The 16,999-nt window shown below is 44.5% G+C and overlaps 1 protein-coding gene across 2 annotated transcripts in view; it reads right to left on the bottom strand.

Annotated features, from left to right (window-relative positions):
* Positions 1-16,999, bottom strand: part of LOC106652572 (scavenger receptor class B member 1-like) — a 34,418-nt gene that overhangs the window by 2,921 nt on the left and 14,498 nt on the right. For both annotated transcript variants that reach the window (XM_014371596.2, XM_014371595.2), the window contains 3 exons: positions 9,212-9,467; positions 8,994-9,135; positions 11-599 (listed from right to left, as the gene is read on the bottom strand). In XM_014371596.2, the coding sequence (XP_014227082.1) occupies positions 11-599; positions 8,994-9,135; positions 9,212-9,467 (987 nt within the window). The remainder of the gene's footprint in view (positions 1-10; positions 600-8,993; positions 9,136-9,211; positions 9,468-16,999) is intronic.

Below are 16,999 nucleotides of genomic sequence, written 5' to 3'. Positions count from 1 at the left end.
CGTTACTTACCGTAATAGCAGTCGGTAACGTCGATCATGCCGTAAGGCAGACAGTTGCCCTGCCTGCAGAAGCACTTGTTGTCGGGATTGTACAGGCCGTTGTCGAGCTCGTGCTCGGCGAACTTGTACTCGTAGGCCTGCAGGCCCTTGATGGTTTTTTCACCGACCCTGATGAGCTTGCCGCTGCGGCACAGACTCTTGCGATAGAACTGCAGCGTGTCGTTGGGCTGGATGAAGCTCTGGAACTTGGTGGCGTCGCTGGCGCCGCGGACGTTGGCGCACTTGCCGGTCCACTGGGGCAGCTGATCGCTGCCGCGATACGTGTCGATGGTGCCGGTCAAACGGGCATCGGTCTCGCCCGTGTAGACGGTCTCGTAGTCGCCGTCGAAGTCGTACATGCGATCGATCAGCCCGAGCCGATCGAACTTGATCCAGCTGGGCATGACGTTGTTGCCGATGGTGACGAGGGTCGACTCGTAGCCGAACATGAACTCCTTGGCGGTCATGGCCACCATGGGCTTGGTGTCGGTCTGACGGATCAGCATGTTCAGGCCCCAGCGTTGAACGAACGACGAGTCCTTCATCACGTTGGCTATGCTCTGTAACCGAGAAAAATCGACATTGCGCTCGTTAGTCAATGATTTTTTGGTATTAACTTTAGAAAGATATTTAATCGAATGTATTTATCGAGTAAACACGTGCGCAAATATTCGCGTTATAGTTTCGATTGAATCGGACGTACACAACGAAACCATTTTTTGCACTTCGACTCGGCAAAACACAGAAAAAAAAACAGGACAACCTTAACGAATCGTCATAAATTAAGCAGCTATCGATAACCGCCGATAACTTTGTAAAAAATAGCCTCCCATTCTCTTTCAATATTCATTTCTCTTTGCGCGCGAGGCTCGGTCTACATTATCGCAGCAGGCAGCGATCGCGGTGGATTTAATTTTATGCCAACGCTACATGCTAAATGAACTTTTTGTCCCGCGCACGTGTACATGTGCGCCGCATTTATATACTTGCATTACGCGCGAATTTGTCGCGAAACTCGTTCCATTCCGACTTCCACGTCCACGAAATATATGTGTAGCGAACGTCGAATGTTCGTTTGTAACTACGTTCAGCTACCAAAGTGTGACGGTTAGGAAGGAAAAAAGAAGACTGGCATTCGAGTCGCTCTCTCCGAGACGAGAACATCTTTAACCCTCAATAAAATTATTTAATAGAAATATTAATATATATCTTATTATTTCTATATATTGGTGACCCACGACTACTACGATCCGGCTTTGGAGAATTCTTTTTTTCACTGGCGATTCCTGATTTTCCTGCCACTTCCTGCCACTTCATACCTTTTCCTGACATTTGATCGGCATCTTTGAACATGTTTCGTGACGAAGATCCGGCTGTCCTTCGCGAACGCAACAATCAACTGCTGCAAGAATTAGAAGCTTTGCGACAAGAAGCTGAGAATTTACGCAACAATCGTGCTCCTCTTCAAAATATTGCACCGGATGAAGCTGCCGCCGCCGCTGCCGCCGCTGCTGCCGCTGCTGCCCCTGCTGCTCCGGCCGCCGTTCATCGTGTAGCAGTCAAGCTCCCTCCTTTTTGGCCCGATAAACCAAGCTTATGGTTTGCCCAAGCAGATTCACAATTTACGCTATCTGACATCACTAGTGAGGTAACAAAATTCCACTACATTGTGTCACAACTTGATGCGCGCGTGGCAGCCGAAATCGAGGACATTATCACGCATCCTCCGGCATTGAACCCATACACTTTCTTGCGCACCAAGTTGATTGAGCGACTTTCTGCTTCCGAAGAACAACGTGTTCGGCAACTCATCAGCGAAGAAGTCCTTGGCGATCGCAAACCCTCGCAATTTCTTCGTCATCTTCGTTCTCTCGCCGGTACTACTATAGTACAAGATAACCTCCTTTGTCAACTATGGCTCCAGCGATTGCCGTCATCAGTCCGTGCCATCCTCGCAAGTCAGTCCGACACGACCTTGGACAAACTCGCTGACCTGGCTGACAAGATTATCGAGATTGCTCCTGTTACTCCGTCTTTCAACGTCCATGCAGCATCAACACCATCGAGCTCATCTGCCTTTGAAGACAAAATTCTTCAAGCCATCGAGAATTTACAACGCCAGGTAGATTCTTTATCTTCTCGTTCTCGGCCCAGCTCTCGTGATAACTCGAATCGTCCTAGACAACGGAGTAAATCTTCTTCTTCGAATTCCCGCAATTTAAATCAGTCTTCTCGTTTATGCTGGTATCATAGGAAATTTCAAAAAGACGCAAAAAAATGCATTGCTCCTTGTGATCTCGCGGAAAACTTTCAAAGCAATCAGTGATGACGGCAACTGTTTGCACGTCATCGTCTAGCCGTCTTTTTGTCGTTGATAAGACATCAAAGCATAAATTCCTCATTGATACCGGCTCCGATCTTTGTTGCTTTCCATTTGGCTTACTTCGACAACGTCGTTCTCCTACGAATTTTGAATTAATCGCCGCAAACGGGAGTAAAATCAAAACCTATGGTTTTATTAGTTTCAATTTGAATCTTGGTTTACGTCGAGATTTCATTTGGCGATTTATCATAGCTGACGTTGACATACCGATCCTCGGGTCTGACTTTCTTGCGCATTATCATCTTTTGCCTGATTGCCATTCGAAAACAATTATCGATGGTATAACAGGACTCCAAGCAAAAGGTTTGCTTCAGTCTTCTTCGCAATCTAGTGTCAAAACGATTCAAATTCAGTCAGAATTTTCTGATCTTTTATCTGAATTCGCCAGCATAACTCGACCACCTGGCTTGCCTCGTATTATNTCGGTGGATAAAGATTGTCGTAATTGGGCTAGATCGTGCCATGATTGTCAACGATCGAAAATTACACGACATGTACATGCGCCTATTGGTACGTTTCAAACGACAACGCAAAGATTCTCGCATATTCATATCGATCTTGTTGGCCCATTTCCTCTTTCTCGGTCGTTTCGGTATTGTCTCACGATAATTGATCGTTTTACTCGTTGGCCAGAAGTCTGTCCGATTTCTTCCACGTCGACAGAATGCATTATTCGAGCTTTGTTAGACTCTTGGATTTCTCGTTTTGGCGTTCCACACGTAATTACCACTGATCGTGGTGGGCAATTTACGTCGCATATATTCTCGAATTTTATGAATTTATTTGGTATACAACACAATTTCACGACGAGTTGGCATCCAGCTAGCAACGGTATGATCGAGCGTCTTCATCGCCAATTAAAATCGGCGCTCATAGCTCAATCTAATTCTGACTGGGTCTCTTGTTTACCTTTTGTACTTCTCGGCATTCGTTCCTCTTTTAAAGAAGATATTAAATCTACGGCAGCTGAGTTAGTTTATGGGGAATCTCTGCGTCTTCCTTCAGAATTTTTCTGCTCAGACTCAAGATCAAGTAGATCTAGCAATTATCAAGATTTTCTGGCAGATATTAGAAAATATATTAGCGATTTGCGTCCATCTCCAGCCTCAAGACATGGAAATCCTAGTATTTTTGTTTTCAAAGAATTAAAGGATTGTTCACATGCTTATCTCAAGGATTGTAGATTTTTAAAAGCTTTGGAACCGCCATACTTGGGCCCATTTGAGATCATCGAGCGTGATGATAAACTTGTTACACTCAAGATTAATAATTCGCCAACTAAAGTTTCTATTGACCGAGTTAAACCTGCATTTCTTTTTAACAGTTCAATTACTTTTTCTGTTCATGATGTGTTCTCTGTTCCTGTTCCTGCCTCTACTCCTGATCCTGTTCACTCTGTCAAGAATCGCTTGAGCTTCACTGAACCATGACCTTCATACACTGCCAAGGGGGGTATTGTAGCGAACGTCGAATGTTCGTTTGTAACTACGTTCAGCTACCAAAGTGTGACGGTTAGGAAGGAAAAAAGAAGACTGGCATTCGAGTCGCTCTCTCCGAGACGAGAACATCTTTAACCCTCAATAAAATTATTTAATAGAAATATTAATATATATCTTATTATTTCTATATATGTGTGTATCTCCTGGATGATAAATATTAAAAGTTTGCGACGCTATCGTATCGAGCTATTATAATTATGTGCGCGCGGCTAGCTCGAGTGGGGCGGCTAATAGGTGAAGATTTTCTCGCGTAATAGACCGTAACGTGTAACGGTGCCGAGAATGTTACTGCATAAGTGATGTAAGATGCGCAATCGCGACGATGACCAGAGGATTAACTGTAAAAATGAGCAGTCTTCGACGACCGGTTGCTTATACAATTCGTACGACAATTCGAGTGTTTGCTCGTTGAATTAGTTTTTTGGGTATACGTGACTTTTGCGAATTTCACCAAAAAAATCAAATAAATCTGCAAGCGTCGCGTCGAAGTCGAGATGAGCATTATCGCATTTTTCAAACAACGGACATCTTTTAACGCATAGAGAAAAAGAAAAGGCAGAAGAAGAAAAAGAAGAAGATAATCGTTTATCAGCGCTCGCAGATTAAAGACGCGTTTTTGCATCTTTTGGCTTAGGCCGCGCGGGATGCATGTGCCGCACGCGTATACACCCCGAGAACTCGGCGTTCCATTTTCGCAGTCACGTTTTCAACTTCGATCATTTCTCTCTTATCGGTAGTGGCGCACAAAGCTGCACACAAACTCGCATTATACGTGTGTGTGCGTGCACGTATATTGTGTATCAGCTTGGAATATTGTACGCGCGAGCTCGTGAATCGTTTGTAAACCTAAACTGACCGGCACAATAAAGCAACAGTTCACTCTGCTCTTGATTTTTCCACGCGGCAAATTAAAAGTCGACGTAATTAAATTGAGTCCATTAGGCTATGATGCCACTCGCAAACTTTTTCTCAATCTACTCTAACCTTAACAATTTACTTGAACCTCAATCTCTCTAAACACCCTTAAATTTTCTATACACTTATATTTTTTTTTTCATTTTGTCACTTGCAGATTTACAGAAATAAAGGTACTCGCCATCTAGTGGCGGATGCTCAAAGTCTTATTAACGTATTCAAAGTAACTGAAAACTGATTTAAATTTTTAATAATGATTTTACATTTTAAAACATGTATAAACGATCATTCTTTAGTTATTTGGTCATTATAAATGTTGAGCATTTGTATCAGGGCATGTACAATGTGACAATCAATAATAGAGCAAAATGTCGATGATTGTCAAAGTTTATGAAATAACATCTCTCGTTCGGATAATCGATCGAACTATATATTACGCGCCAACTGTCCGACAGACACTTATCGAATCATTGTCAAAGGAAAGATGGATTAATTGTACATCTCTATTTTTCAACCTCTATTACGAATGAAAATTAATTGGGGAAGCAAAAAAAACCGACCGAAACGTATGTTTTGGATAAGTTTCCTCCGCAACTGTGACAGGTTTCAAATCCACACTGAAGCGACGAAAATTAACAAAGTCATCCAGAGTCTCGAGACGAAGCTTGCGCTGCGGATACGAAGAAATGCGCTGTTTTGGCGAATAACTGCTATAAATACGCGCGTTGCAATTTATAAGATTAATCGAGAAGGTTCGAAAACCACTTACAGACTCGTTAGAGAATTAAACTCGGCTGAATTCGAATAATACCGTGTTAATGTCTTTTTTTTCACTGCTCTCGAGAGTTATCGTGAAATATATATCCTCTTTAATATTCACATAGCACTGATTCATCTGTGCGAGAGTTTGGCGACTTTGCCGCGAGTCTCGAGTCTCGAGTTTAGAGCGCGAAAATCCTTTATGTACGCAGCCTCGAGATCGGTGCATCGTGGGTGAATCGTAATTTTTCAAAATTAATTCATTCGAAAATAACGCAGTACGGGCGAGAAAAAGTAGCAAGTCACGGTTGCAAAAGTAAATTAGCTACGAGGCATCCTTAAAAGCCTAAGAAGCAACGACCGCAAACTCGACGCCTCTCTCGATTTCTCGCCTCACAAACGAGCAATAATCCTAAGTCCGGTGCACGCGCACCCGACCGACGACTCGCGCGTACGCTACAGCGCGTTAAAATACCAAAGGTTGCATAAACGTGACAATCGGGCGTCCAGCTTCACGAGTAGCCGCACGAGTCGCGTGCAGTCCGCGGATTTTTTCGGCGTTCAACGTTGCGTGCGAGAGTTTGACTATTTGCATTGCGCAATTTCGGGGAGAAAAAATGCGCGTAACGCACCAACGACGATTGTTTCGACCAAAAGAAGCTTATTGAAATAAAAAAAAACCATTATTCAGGTGCTCTCGTTATAGGCGCGAAAGAGGCAATAAAAAAGTTACACACTGTTGCACCGGTCGCAATTGCTGCTGTCTCGCGCGTATACGTATAATACGTAAATACGTTTTTTTCACTCGAATTGTGTGTGCCACGAGCGTACGTCGAGGATTATTAAACGTGACATTAATATGGCCATAATAACCGAGCGCGCGCACGACGACGACGACGACGACGACGACGCGAGTAGGAACTTTTACGCGGATAAATATTAAAATTTTAACGTAAAAGACGTCAAGATCAAGTTGCGGCGTGGATAAGCGGGTGTGCGTGGCAGGAGCCAGTTGCGTTGGGGATCGTCCGCGATTATTAAATACGCTGCTGGGACATTGCGTAATGATTGATAATATAATAAGCGCCTCGCGGTCATTGGATCATCGGCGCGTATGTGTTCGCGTTCGCGCGAGCTTTTTTTCATATCGCATGATTGTGTTGTCTTAATTACAGCTATAAGCCGTAAACGAGCTAGTCTAGATTTTTTGCGCTCATATGCGACTGCCGCGTTGCTTTGCTGCTGCTCCTGCTGCGGCTTACGATCCTCCGTACGCGATGACGGAGTTGGTCGTGCGACGCGCACAAGAGGCTAGTTTACGCCAGACTCGGTGATTATTGAAATGTATCGCGCGATCGTCAAGTGTCGTCGTCGTATTATTCAACTCGTACATATACCTGCCTATATGTATATGATACGTTCGTCGCAATTTCCGAAGTTTGTTGTCGTTTTTTTTCTTTTTTTTCTTCTTCATCTTTCTCGATATTATATGTACGGAGCTGTCTTTTAGCAAAAATACTAGTCGTCCTTGATAAATGCGGAAAGCTTCCGGATTATGCGCCACCGCCGCGAGTTGCGCAGCTTTCAAAGGCTCGTTCGAAATTTATGCGCACTTTGATATTTAATTTTAGAATTGCCGCAATGATCTCGGGTCCGAAACGAGAAAATTGCAGCGGCAGCTCGTGTCGAGCTCTTCGATAACCCGTTGATCGTCGGACACGTTGCGAGATCGCATTATCAACGACGGCCGATGCGAATATCTTTGAGAGACCAGAGATCGGTCGGTTATTTTTTTTTGCTCGTTTCACATGATTTTCATGTATGAAAATATCGCGCCATTGACACGCCATGTGATGCTCGACCGACCCAATTAGGGATTTTTACGCGCACCGAAAGCGGAGCAGAGCAAGATTCGAGTGCAATGTTGCGCGCACACATCGAATTAATTTTTCTTTTTGGCTTTAAAGATAAGGCGAGTGCAATGCAGGAGGCGTGTATACGACGGTCACGTTTCGATCGACGCGAAAAGAGGAAATTGAAAGAGATAAAAGGCTGCTGCTGTGTGTGCGTACCGTCGTACACTTTTGTTTTCGCCAAAGACATGCGAGTGCGTATGGAGAGAATCTTTGGCCACGTGCGCCGAATCGACAATACGCGATCGACTGCGTTTCCAGAATTTTAACAGAACCACGCGAGAGTTGCGCGTCGAACAGATGATTTTGTGATCAGGCACCCTAAAGCCTCGTGAAAAACACTGCAATGCTTGTTTTGTGTATGTTATAATATGATCAAGTGGCAATTTTCAATATGATTGAAGTATATAATAAATTATAACGACGCTCGCGGCCGAAAGCTCACGCGTCAATGTAGGGCACGAACGATAGCCACTATCTCGCCTCGTTGTTATTATTTTAATTCGTTCGTTGATTGATAATTTACCCTATACGGATCTACACGACTGCACGTGCACGCGCGAAGCTGAAATAATTAGTGCGGCTTGTTGCATTATATTATATTTTTGCCGGTACTCTTGTCAGTCTTGCACGAGGCGAAGAAGACGATCAAAAAAGAAGAAGAAGAAGCGATAGGAGCGAGAAAATACACGACTGCTGCAGGAGGCAGTGATAATTTTCTGTAGAAGATAAATGACTGTTGCTTTTATGGGCAAAATCAAAATACGAGTATGGTCGATTTTCAACGATTTACCGATCTTCATCAGACAACTGCACCTAGGCACAGAGCATTACTGCATATACGCGCGAATGAGAAAAAGCTGGCACCGAAGCTCGCGGGTGAACGACCGATCCTCTCTCTCGCGATCGCTGCTCTTACGGGGTTTAAAAATAAATTTTCCCGGAATTCTCTAACGCACTTTGCGCACGGCAGAGAGAGAGAGAGAGAGAGAAAAAAAGCCGTGGCAAGCGGTGATTAATGCCGCGCGCAAGTAGAAATTCCCCTGGCGCACTCGGCGGCGGCCTTGCCAAGGACAGCTTTACGCGCGGCGCGCCTTCACCGCACTCGGCCCTTTTATCGATGCTGCTGCATCTGCTGCAAAACCGTATAGAAGTCGTACACACGCACGAGCGGTTATTTGTGCGCACACGATCAGAAAAACAGGTTCTCCGGGTATATGCATTTTCTTTTTTCTCCCATATAGCGTGGAAAAGGCGACGGCTCGGTGGCGCTCGCGAGGGTGGCGGCGGCTATGCGTAGCGCAGGCATACATGGGAAATTCAAGGTTGAATCGATCGTCGGCAGCGGTGGTTTTACCGGCGCTCGAGTCCGCGATGACTCGCCGGCGTCGCGCACTTCGGAAAGTTTTCAAATCCGTTTGACGTGCACGCGTATATGTAATATAGTATTTATAATATAATATATATTGTAAATCTGCCACTTACCAATAAAGCGATGTTGGCCATGACGACTATATCCTCTTCGGTGCCGTTGCTCAGCTCCGGCACGAACTTGAGCGGGTGCTTGGGTATGCTGGACACGGTGCCGTTGGGATTGAACGTCACGTTGCCGTGCTCTAGGAACTCTCTGTAAAATTTAATAAAATCGCATTTAGTATACAAATTTCCCTGCAAAATCTGTTTATTATTGATGATATACTCACTGATAGACGTAGGGGCCGACCTCGACGAATCGCAGCTTATCCTCTTTGCGCGCCATGTAGGCCTCGGCGTTGGTGCAGTTGAACAGGTATATCTTCACGTAGAGATCGACGCTCGGTTTGCGCCAGATCTCGTAGATCTCGCCGCCCGGCCCGAAGGTCGCCTTCCACTTGAAGATGAACTCGTACGGCTGGATGACGAACACGAGGCAGCCGATCACCAGTCCCAGCAAGCCCAAGCTCATCAGCACGAAGATGCCTGAGGAGAAGATCAAAATGCAAGGGTTCTGGTTATTAAAGGCGCTTTTCATTATGTTCCTTTGGCTATAATATCCATAAGTCTTTGGTTCAAATTCGTATCTTCCCTTATAAGTTACAAGCGGAGGTGCTTTAATAATACCTTATGCACGCCCTGCAGCAGCAGCAGGTTCAACGCGAAATAACGAGTACACAACGTGAGATACGACGAATTACGGATGCGTTCCATTACACGCGCGTACACGTGCTATACAACAGGCTCCGAGTCTCTCTCTTATCTTCTCTCGCTCTCCGCTTCTGGACATTAAATCAGACTCGACGTCGGGGTAATTAATAAGCGAGCGCGAGTACTCAAACACACGCCTCGTGCATGTAATAAAGAACATCGAGAACTTAATTTTGCGCGTGTGGCGCCGCTCCAAGTTGTTGCAAATTTTTATGTCTCTTTTAAGTTGACCACTTTTGATGGAATCTCGCGGACGAGGTGAGATTCTGAGACTCGGTATATATCGAGACGTCAAAAATTATTGATGAAAAGCTTAAGTATAATGATGTAAACTGCTCTTCGACGTTTCAGCGATAAGTTCGCGTGAATTTTTCGACTGAATCGCGATATGCAGTTTGTTTGTTATGTTTATGTTATTGCGACGCTTCTTCGCAGCTACACATAATAACAAATAACGAGCGATAACGACGACTACAACAAAATAAAATGACCTAGTTTCCGAGTTTTAAATTGTACTCGCGAGTCCGATCGTCTGTTATCAGCAAGGGAGAGAGCAGCAGCTGCCGAGAGACTTTTTCGCTGGCAATGTCAGATGTACATCTCGATCTCTCGCAATATATCAATGCGTCTGCAAAATTAACTTCATCCGCAGTGCACTCGTGTAAAAAAAATTTTATATAATTATTAACGCGCGCGCGCGTCCAAGTGAGCGATCGTCCTTGAAAAATCGCGTGGCGTGGAAAAAAAATGTCAATTTTACATATCGGCTAAACGGGCGGGCGGGAGGGAGGGAGAGAAAAACGTCAGCTTTGTGTACGCGCGCACCATATTCAATCGATCAAGTTTCTTGTCTCGCGAAAGAGTTGGATGAGATGGACAGGCGCACCGATGCGGAGCAAAAAAATCAGATCGTTCGTACAGTTTTGACCGAAGCTCATGACAACTATAATCTGTTTTTCCGAAATGCGTGCGTTCGTCGACTACGCATTTTTCTTTCCCCCCCGGCGCAGTCCTGACTCACAGTACGTTTTCGCGTAATATTCGTCGCGTGTGCGCGAGAGTCGGAGTCGCGCCGCAGTCGTTACGTGAAAAATGCGTAACACATTACTCAAGATTTTTATAACGAGTATAACAATATAAAGACGCGCTATAAGATCGCGGCTCTTTTTCCTGATTGCGGCTTGTCATCGTCCAACTCCGAGTGATCCCGATAAATTATTCATTTCGACGCCTTCGCACACGTATATATTTTTCACTCGTATTTGCGTGTATATATAAAACGCATGCACAGACTTTTTTCCGAGTCAAAGGAAAACCTTGAATCCTCTAGCGCGAACAAAGAGCCAAGGGAAGTTCGACGTGTATACATGACAAAAACAAAAGAATACGCATAATCTTTTCCTTTCTTTCTCTCAGTTTTATACCGCGATAAATGCATCATCGATATGTGTTTATTGGTACATAATAAATTAAAAATTTGCTTCTGATTCGATCGTTGTTTACTCGTCTCCTTGAGCTTTGCCCGCGCCGATATTACAATACGCACACACCGTCACGTAGCTTCGTCCGATAACGTCAAGACAACACATCCCCCGGCTATGATTTTCACGTGGTGCGCTCGAGCTCGAGATTTTTTTTATTCGTCTCGAATTTCCTCGTACGGAAATTCGATATAGGTTTTAACTTTTGACGCCAAAGATTTTTCCCCGTTGTTATAAGAGCGCGCAATTATACGTGTGTACCACGACGACGAATCGAAGATCGCGCGTACGGGGGGCAAAAAAAGCGCGAAACACTATGCCGCGCGCGTTTGACACGAGTTTGACGTTATAAGGATCGAAAGTGCACAATTAAAATGACGCGCGCTGCTCACATTTCAATGATCGGCTCTCGGGGGCGATAAAAACGCGCGAGCGCGAATCTCATCGGCTCTCGTAAGCAATATCGTCTGGCTTTTCCTCTTTTTCGAGCTTCACCTACGCCGCCGTGAGTGCGCGCGAGCGAAGATCGTAAAAGCTTAAACAGACGCATTTGAATACCAATTAGAGTAATAAAATATGATTTATGGCGATTTTGAGGCACAAAAAATCGCGATACAAAAAAAAATAACTCAACAGAACATAGACTGAAATTCTCGACGATGATTCACTTTACGATCCAGTGCGATAGGAGCGTGTGCGACATGGTGTAACATAAAGATGCAGATGTGAATGACTTTTCCTCGCACCCATATGTGTATGATGTATCGGAGAGGCGCACGTGCGGCATCGACTCGAGAGACGATCGCACATTTTCTCAGAATATTGACGTAAATTCGTATCAAGGAGTTGTGTACACAGCAAATTTGATATCCGAGACGTTTAAAATTTTCAAGCGCATAACAAGCTTGCTTACATCGGATAGCCGCGGTCATTATTGGGTATTATTATTAATTAATTGCTACAATTATTGCCTGCTTCGAAAAACAATTTTTTTTCGTCTCGACAGTATTGGAAATGGTAACGGAAAATTATCAGTGTAAAAAAAAAAATCTTTCTTTAATCACCGAGTTCCAGACGTGTTCGAGCCGACTCAATTTTGCAGCGTTCGATGGAAAAGTGCTCAACAGTAATAACGGCCGAACGAGCCAAAAATTGCAATTTGAACTGTTTTGAGAGCTGATTTTGGCAATTTTTTCTGTTACAATTATGTTAAAAATATTGAACACATTATAAATAAACTGAAGATGACAATTTAACTGTCTCAAAAAACGATTGTACCACTTTAATCATTCACCACTAGATGGCGAGTACCTTTATCTGTAAATCTGCAAGTGGCAAAATCAGAATAATTGTATATGAGTCAAAGCGTGGGTCATGCACCTATATGTATTGTGAATTACCTGTATTACCTTATGAATTAGAGATCGCATGCTCAGTACAGTGGGATCATATCCCATGCTACAAACTCGGAAGACGGTAGAGCGTACACGTTACGCTAAAAACTACACATGCACCGGCCGCAATAATAACGAAGTAGCTCAGATATAACAGATCATTTCTCGAGGGGCAGTACGAAAAAAAAGAAGTCCGTCGGGTTGGCATAGGCGACGCGTAACTCTACTACGCGTGTATCTGAACTAAACGATCGCCGCGCGGTCTCGGAGCACGGAAGCACTTTCTCCGCGGCGCGCACATAGAAATTCTTTCTCCGCTGCGGGTACCTCTCTATCTGCGCACGGCTTTATATATATAGAGCATCGATCTATATAATACACATCTATTACGAAATTCGACGGATTTGCATAATGTGCGGGCAGTCCGTGCCCTACTGCGGTAATTCATTTGGGTAAATCGATCGTATATACATACAGTGCACGGTTCAAAATACGTAACAGGTGAACGCACGGGTGGGCACGCGGGCCCCCAATCTCTCGGTATACAATTGATCCTTGCAATGCCACACCGCGTCGTGTTGCGTCTTTAATGGGCAGCAGCGTTGCGATTATGTAAAATTAAATGACCACGTAAATGACGAGAATTTGTCCGAAATAACCGATTGTGATCCTCTCGTTACGGAACCGTTCTCTTAACGATCTTATGCGTTTGTAGTGACGAGTAGTCACGTACAGCTCGACGAGAACCATCAATTATACTCTGTGTACCGTACCGATCCTTGCGTTAACCACGCGCGATAATCGACGAATTGCCTTTTAACGTTTTTTTTCCTCGTCGGCGCGCACGCTATATATTTGCAAATTATATTTATGCGCGCCGAGCGAGAATACAATTTTTCCGTCTTATCGGCGTAAGATATACATACATACGATTACTAATAATAGACTAGTGCACGTCCGCCACATACTTGTTGATACGCTCGCGTACGAGTAAACGTCGTCGTCGTCTCGAGAGACATAGTCGGGATTTTCGCATTGTCTCGGCAGTAGTTCGAAGACCTTATGTGCATTTTACCCTTATCGCAATTATATAGAGAGACTCGATTCGACGGTATAGGTCAAACGTGACTCGAAACGGCAGCAACTCATAGTGGTGGTGTACGCGAGAGATCGCAGCTGCGCTAGTTCGCTCTCTTTTATCTGCTCGCTGGCATTGCAATTGTAGTGCGTAAGCAACGGCCATTCACGGAAATCGGCCGAACGAGTACGATGACTCTCTTGGCTGGCCGTCGAGAGCAAACGTTTTCTGCGATCACGTGCTGCGATCTCTCGATCGAGCGCATCTCTATAAGCAGCTCTCGGCGAATATAAGCTGCTATGCCCATATTCGTCCTTTCGAGACACGTGGCTGAATTAATTACAGGAGTATCGATATATCGAATCGGACAGGCGTTCAAGGATCGATAGACGATCTTCGTGCTACACAAGACGCGCATCGTCATCCGGCGGATTTTCCAGGCGTTTCTATATAATATACTCCCAATGCAGGAAACGATAACGCGGTTAGATTCACCTCGGCCAGCGGTGTGTCATTTCCACCGTGTTCGCGAGCTTATGATTATCTCGTCCGTGCGATCTAAATGCACGATGTTGGCCTGTACCGCGTGAAAATGCGATGAGTTTCAACAACAAGTCGACGATGGCCATAAATTTCGTCGACAAAGAGCGACGTTACATTCGCGGAAACGACGTCGCGCTCGAGATCGCGAACGAACGAATTGGGTGTGTCGACTATATGCTACTTATTGCGAGAAACCCGAGACTCGCGAGCGCAGCAGTCGTTTCAATAAGCGTAGGCAAAACAGCATAATTGGAGAAAAGTTGAAAGGCTCTTTAGATCGGGAGCCGATCGGGATGTCATACTTTATATCGCGAATTCCACTGGCGTGCGAGATCGCGCGATCTGGAAAGTTCCATTGACCAGCGCGCGCGCGACTTGTTCGTCATTTATATATGTGTGTGTATGCGTGTTCGGGGCCCCCGTGCTGGCAGCCGCCGATGGATGTAAACCGGTTCGCTGCAATGACCCGCTATATAATATATGCTATATATTATAAATGCGCGTGCATGCGTACAAAGGCTCTCGCGAGGCGAGCTTATCTTCGCGAGCGAGGAACTTTTCGTGTAGCGCGCGACAGACGCACTCACGTGTGCGCGTCCGATATAACGCCTAGTCATCCTGGCCCCATGGCGTTTTTCGGAGCATCCCAACCGGTTTAATTCACGTGACGCGCGAGCACATTAAGACGCCAGCAGCCAAGCAACAACAGATCTCGAGCTTTCGAGGACCCATGTAATTTTACATACATACCTACATATGAGCATTCACCGTATAGGACAACAGTACATTTGCGAGCAAGCGATAAATGGCTTATTTATAGCTATCGCGATCCTTTTTTTTTATGCCCTTGCTAAGGCGAGTCGTGTCGCGGAGGCTATTCAAACGTAGCGTAGGTGCACATGTACCGTACACCACGACTTTTTACAATGATTGGGAAATACCGGGGGAACGCTTACTCTCTCGGATGTGTCGCGCGCGACAATTGAAAATCGCATTTTCAATTCCCGAGAAATTCAACGAGCTATGATGCACCGCGCGCCGTGTGTGAGTTGTACTTTTTACCATAATTGGCCCCAACCCAAGGAGAATCGCGCATACAATACGTATAGCCTGCACTGCACTAAGCGCGACATAGCACAACGAAAGATCCGTTTATCTTGCTGCTGTCATCGTATTGCTGCGCGTCAATTTTCTAAGTGAAACAACAAAAAAAAACACACAACGGAAAAATAAAATAATTAAAAAAAAAAAAAAACCGCAAGCGAATTGTTGTTTACACGTCTTTGATGTTGAACCTAATAAAGTCGATATTCGAGTTGTTACTTTTTTTTGTTGCTGCGTTGCTTTCAAAGATGAAAAGATTCCCGAGAAGCAATTATCGCATCGACGTCATAGGCTACCAGCAGGACCTGCCGCTGCTGCTCGTCTCACGCTTTAAGAAATTGAATGTATATATTTTTGGAAATACAATGACGCGCGCTCGACGATTTGCATCTAGGATTAATTTTTTTCAGCGGCCAGAAATAGGATTATACGATAGGCGGTGCGCTTCATAGTATAGTCATAGTATAGTATTTAGTTGTAGCAGTAGTAGTAGTCAGTCGTAGTCCGAGCCTGTTATTTAACCGATGATTGTCTATAAAACTTTTTGACGCAAAAGCGCGCAGGGGCTATTTGTTTGTCGCTGATGTAATGCCACAACAACGGAGATTGATCGCGCAAAAATTTGCCGCTGTTCTAGCACTTTCTTCCTCGTGTGCTTAATAAGCATACACCAATATTATACGCGCGTTTGAGGTCAGCAATGAAATTATATTTACGACTAGTTCTTGCGACATGTGCGCACCGAACACCTCTAGGGTAAAAGCAGATTTAATATGCAATGCAGATTTCTGCTCTGCGCGAATGTATCGACTTTGCTAGAGACTCGGGCGGGATTTTCAAAGTCTTGTCCTAGCTGAGAAAACGCTTATCGCGATGAAGTAAAATATTAATTTTTTCAGAAACATTTTCATTCAATGTTCGAGTTCGTACCATCCGTGCAAAGTGTGCACGCCGAGCATCGACACTTTATAAAAGTTTATAGACCACACAGTGTCGGAGATCGGCGATGCAATAAAAATGCATGAATTATTCAATGCGCAAACTTCGATTCGCAGTTCGTGTCGGCTAAGCATTGTATAGTAATCGCTCTATTATATGGACGAATGAAATCACAATGGAATTGATTACCGTAAATACTCATTCTAATTGATTTTTTGGCTTCTATTTTGTTTCGCGCCTTTCCTTTGTTTACCTTTTTGTCGAGCTGTAGCCGATAAAGAGGCGCATTTCACTACCAAACGAACGACATTTTTCGCTCTTCGAATGTAATTACGTAAAGGATAACGACACCGAAGATGGGATGGATTCGTGGAAAGAAGAAAATTAACTTCGATCTCTATTTTCTCTCTCTCTCTCTCTCTCTCTCTCTCTCTACTCTCGTTACTCGAACGAGAAAACCAGAGCATTATTATTCGCGCGGTGCACAGTCCTTTATTCGCGCCAAGGTCGTCCGGTTTACCTATACTCGTGCGCGCGCGTCATGGGGCGCTGGTCATTAGAGGAGTGCATGGCTCGGATTTGCCGTTTTTTCTAGCAAAAAGAAGTCATAGTTATGTACCGATTTTTAACGAGAGTAAGAAGAGTTATTCACGCCTGACGTCATTGTGAGAGCTGAAGTACGATATTTTATAGGAGATTTAATTGTATGATTTATCAACTTTAGGATTATTGTATCCAGAGCTTATGTTATTTTCACAATCGATTGAG

This window comes from Trichogramma pretiosum, unplaced genomic scaffold (assembly GCF_000599845.2).
Source record: "Trichogramma pretiosum strain Unisexual culture from Peru unplaced genomic scaffold, Tpre_2.0 scaffold26, whole genome shotgun sequence".
Classification (NCBI taxonomy): domain Eukaryota; kingdom Metazoa; phylum Arthropoda; class Insecta; order Hymenoptera; family Trichogrammatidae; genus Trichogramma; species Trichogramma pretiosum.
The sequence above is the reverse complement of the archived record's forward strand: the minus strand, read 5'-3'. Positions and strand labels throughout refer to the sequence as shown.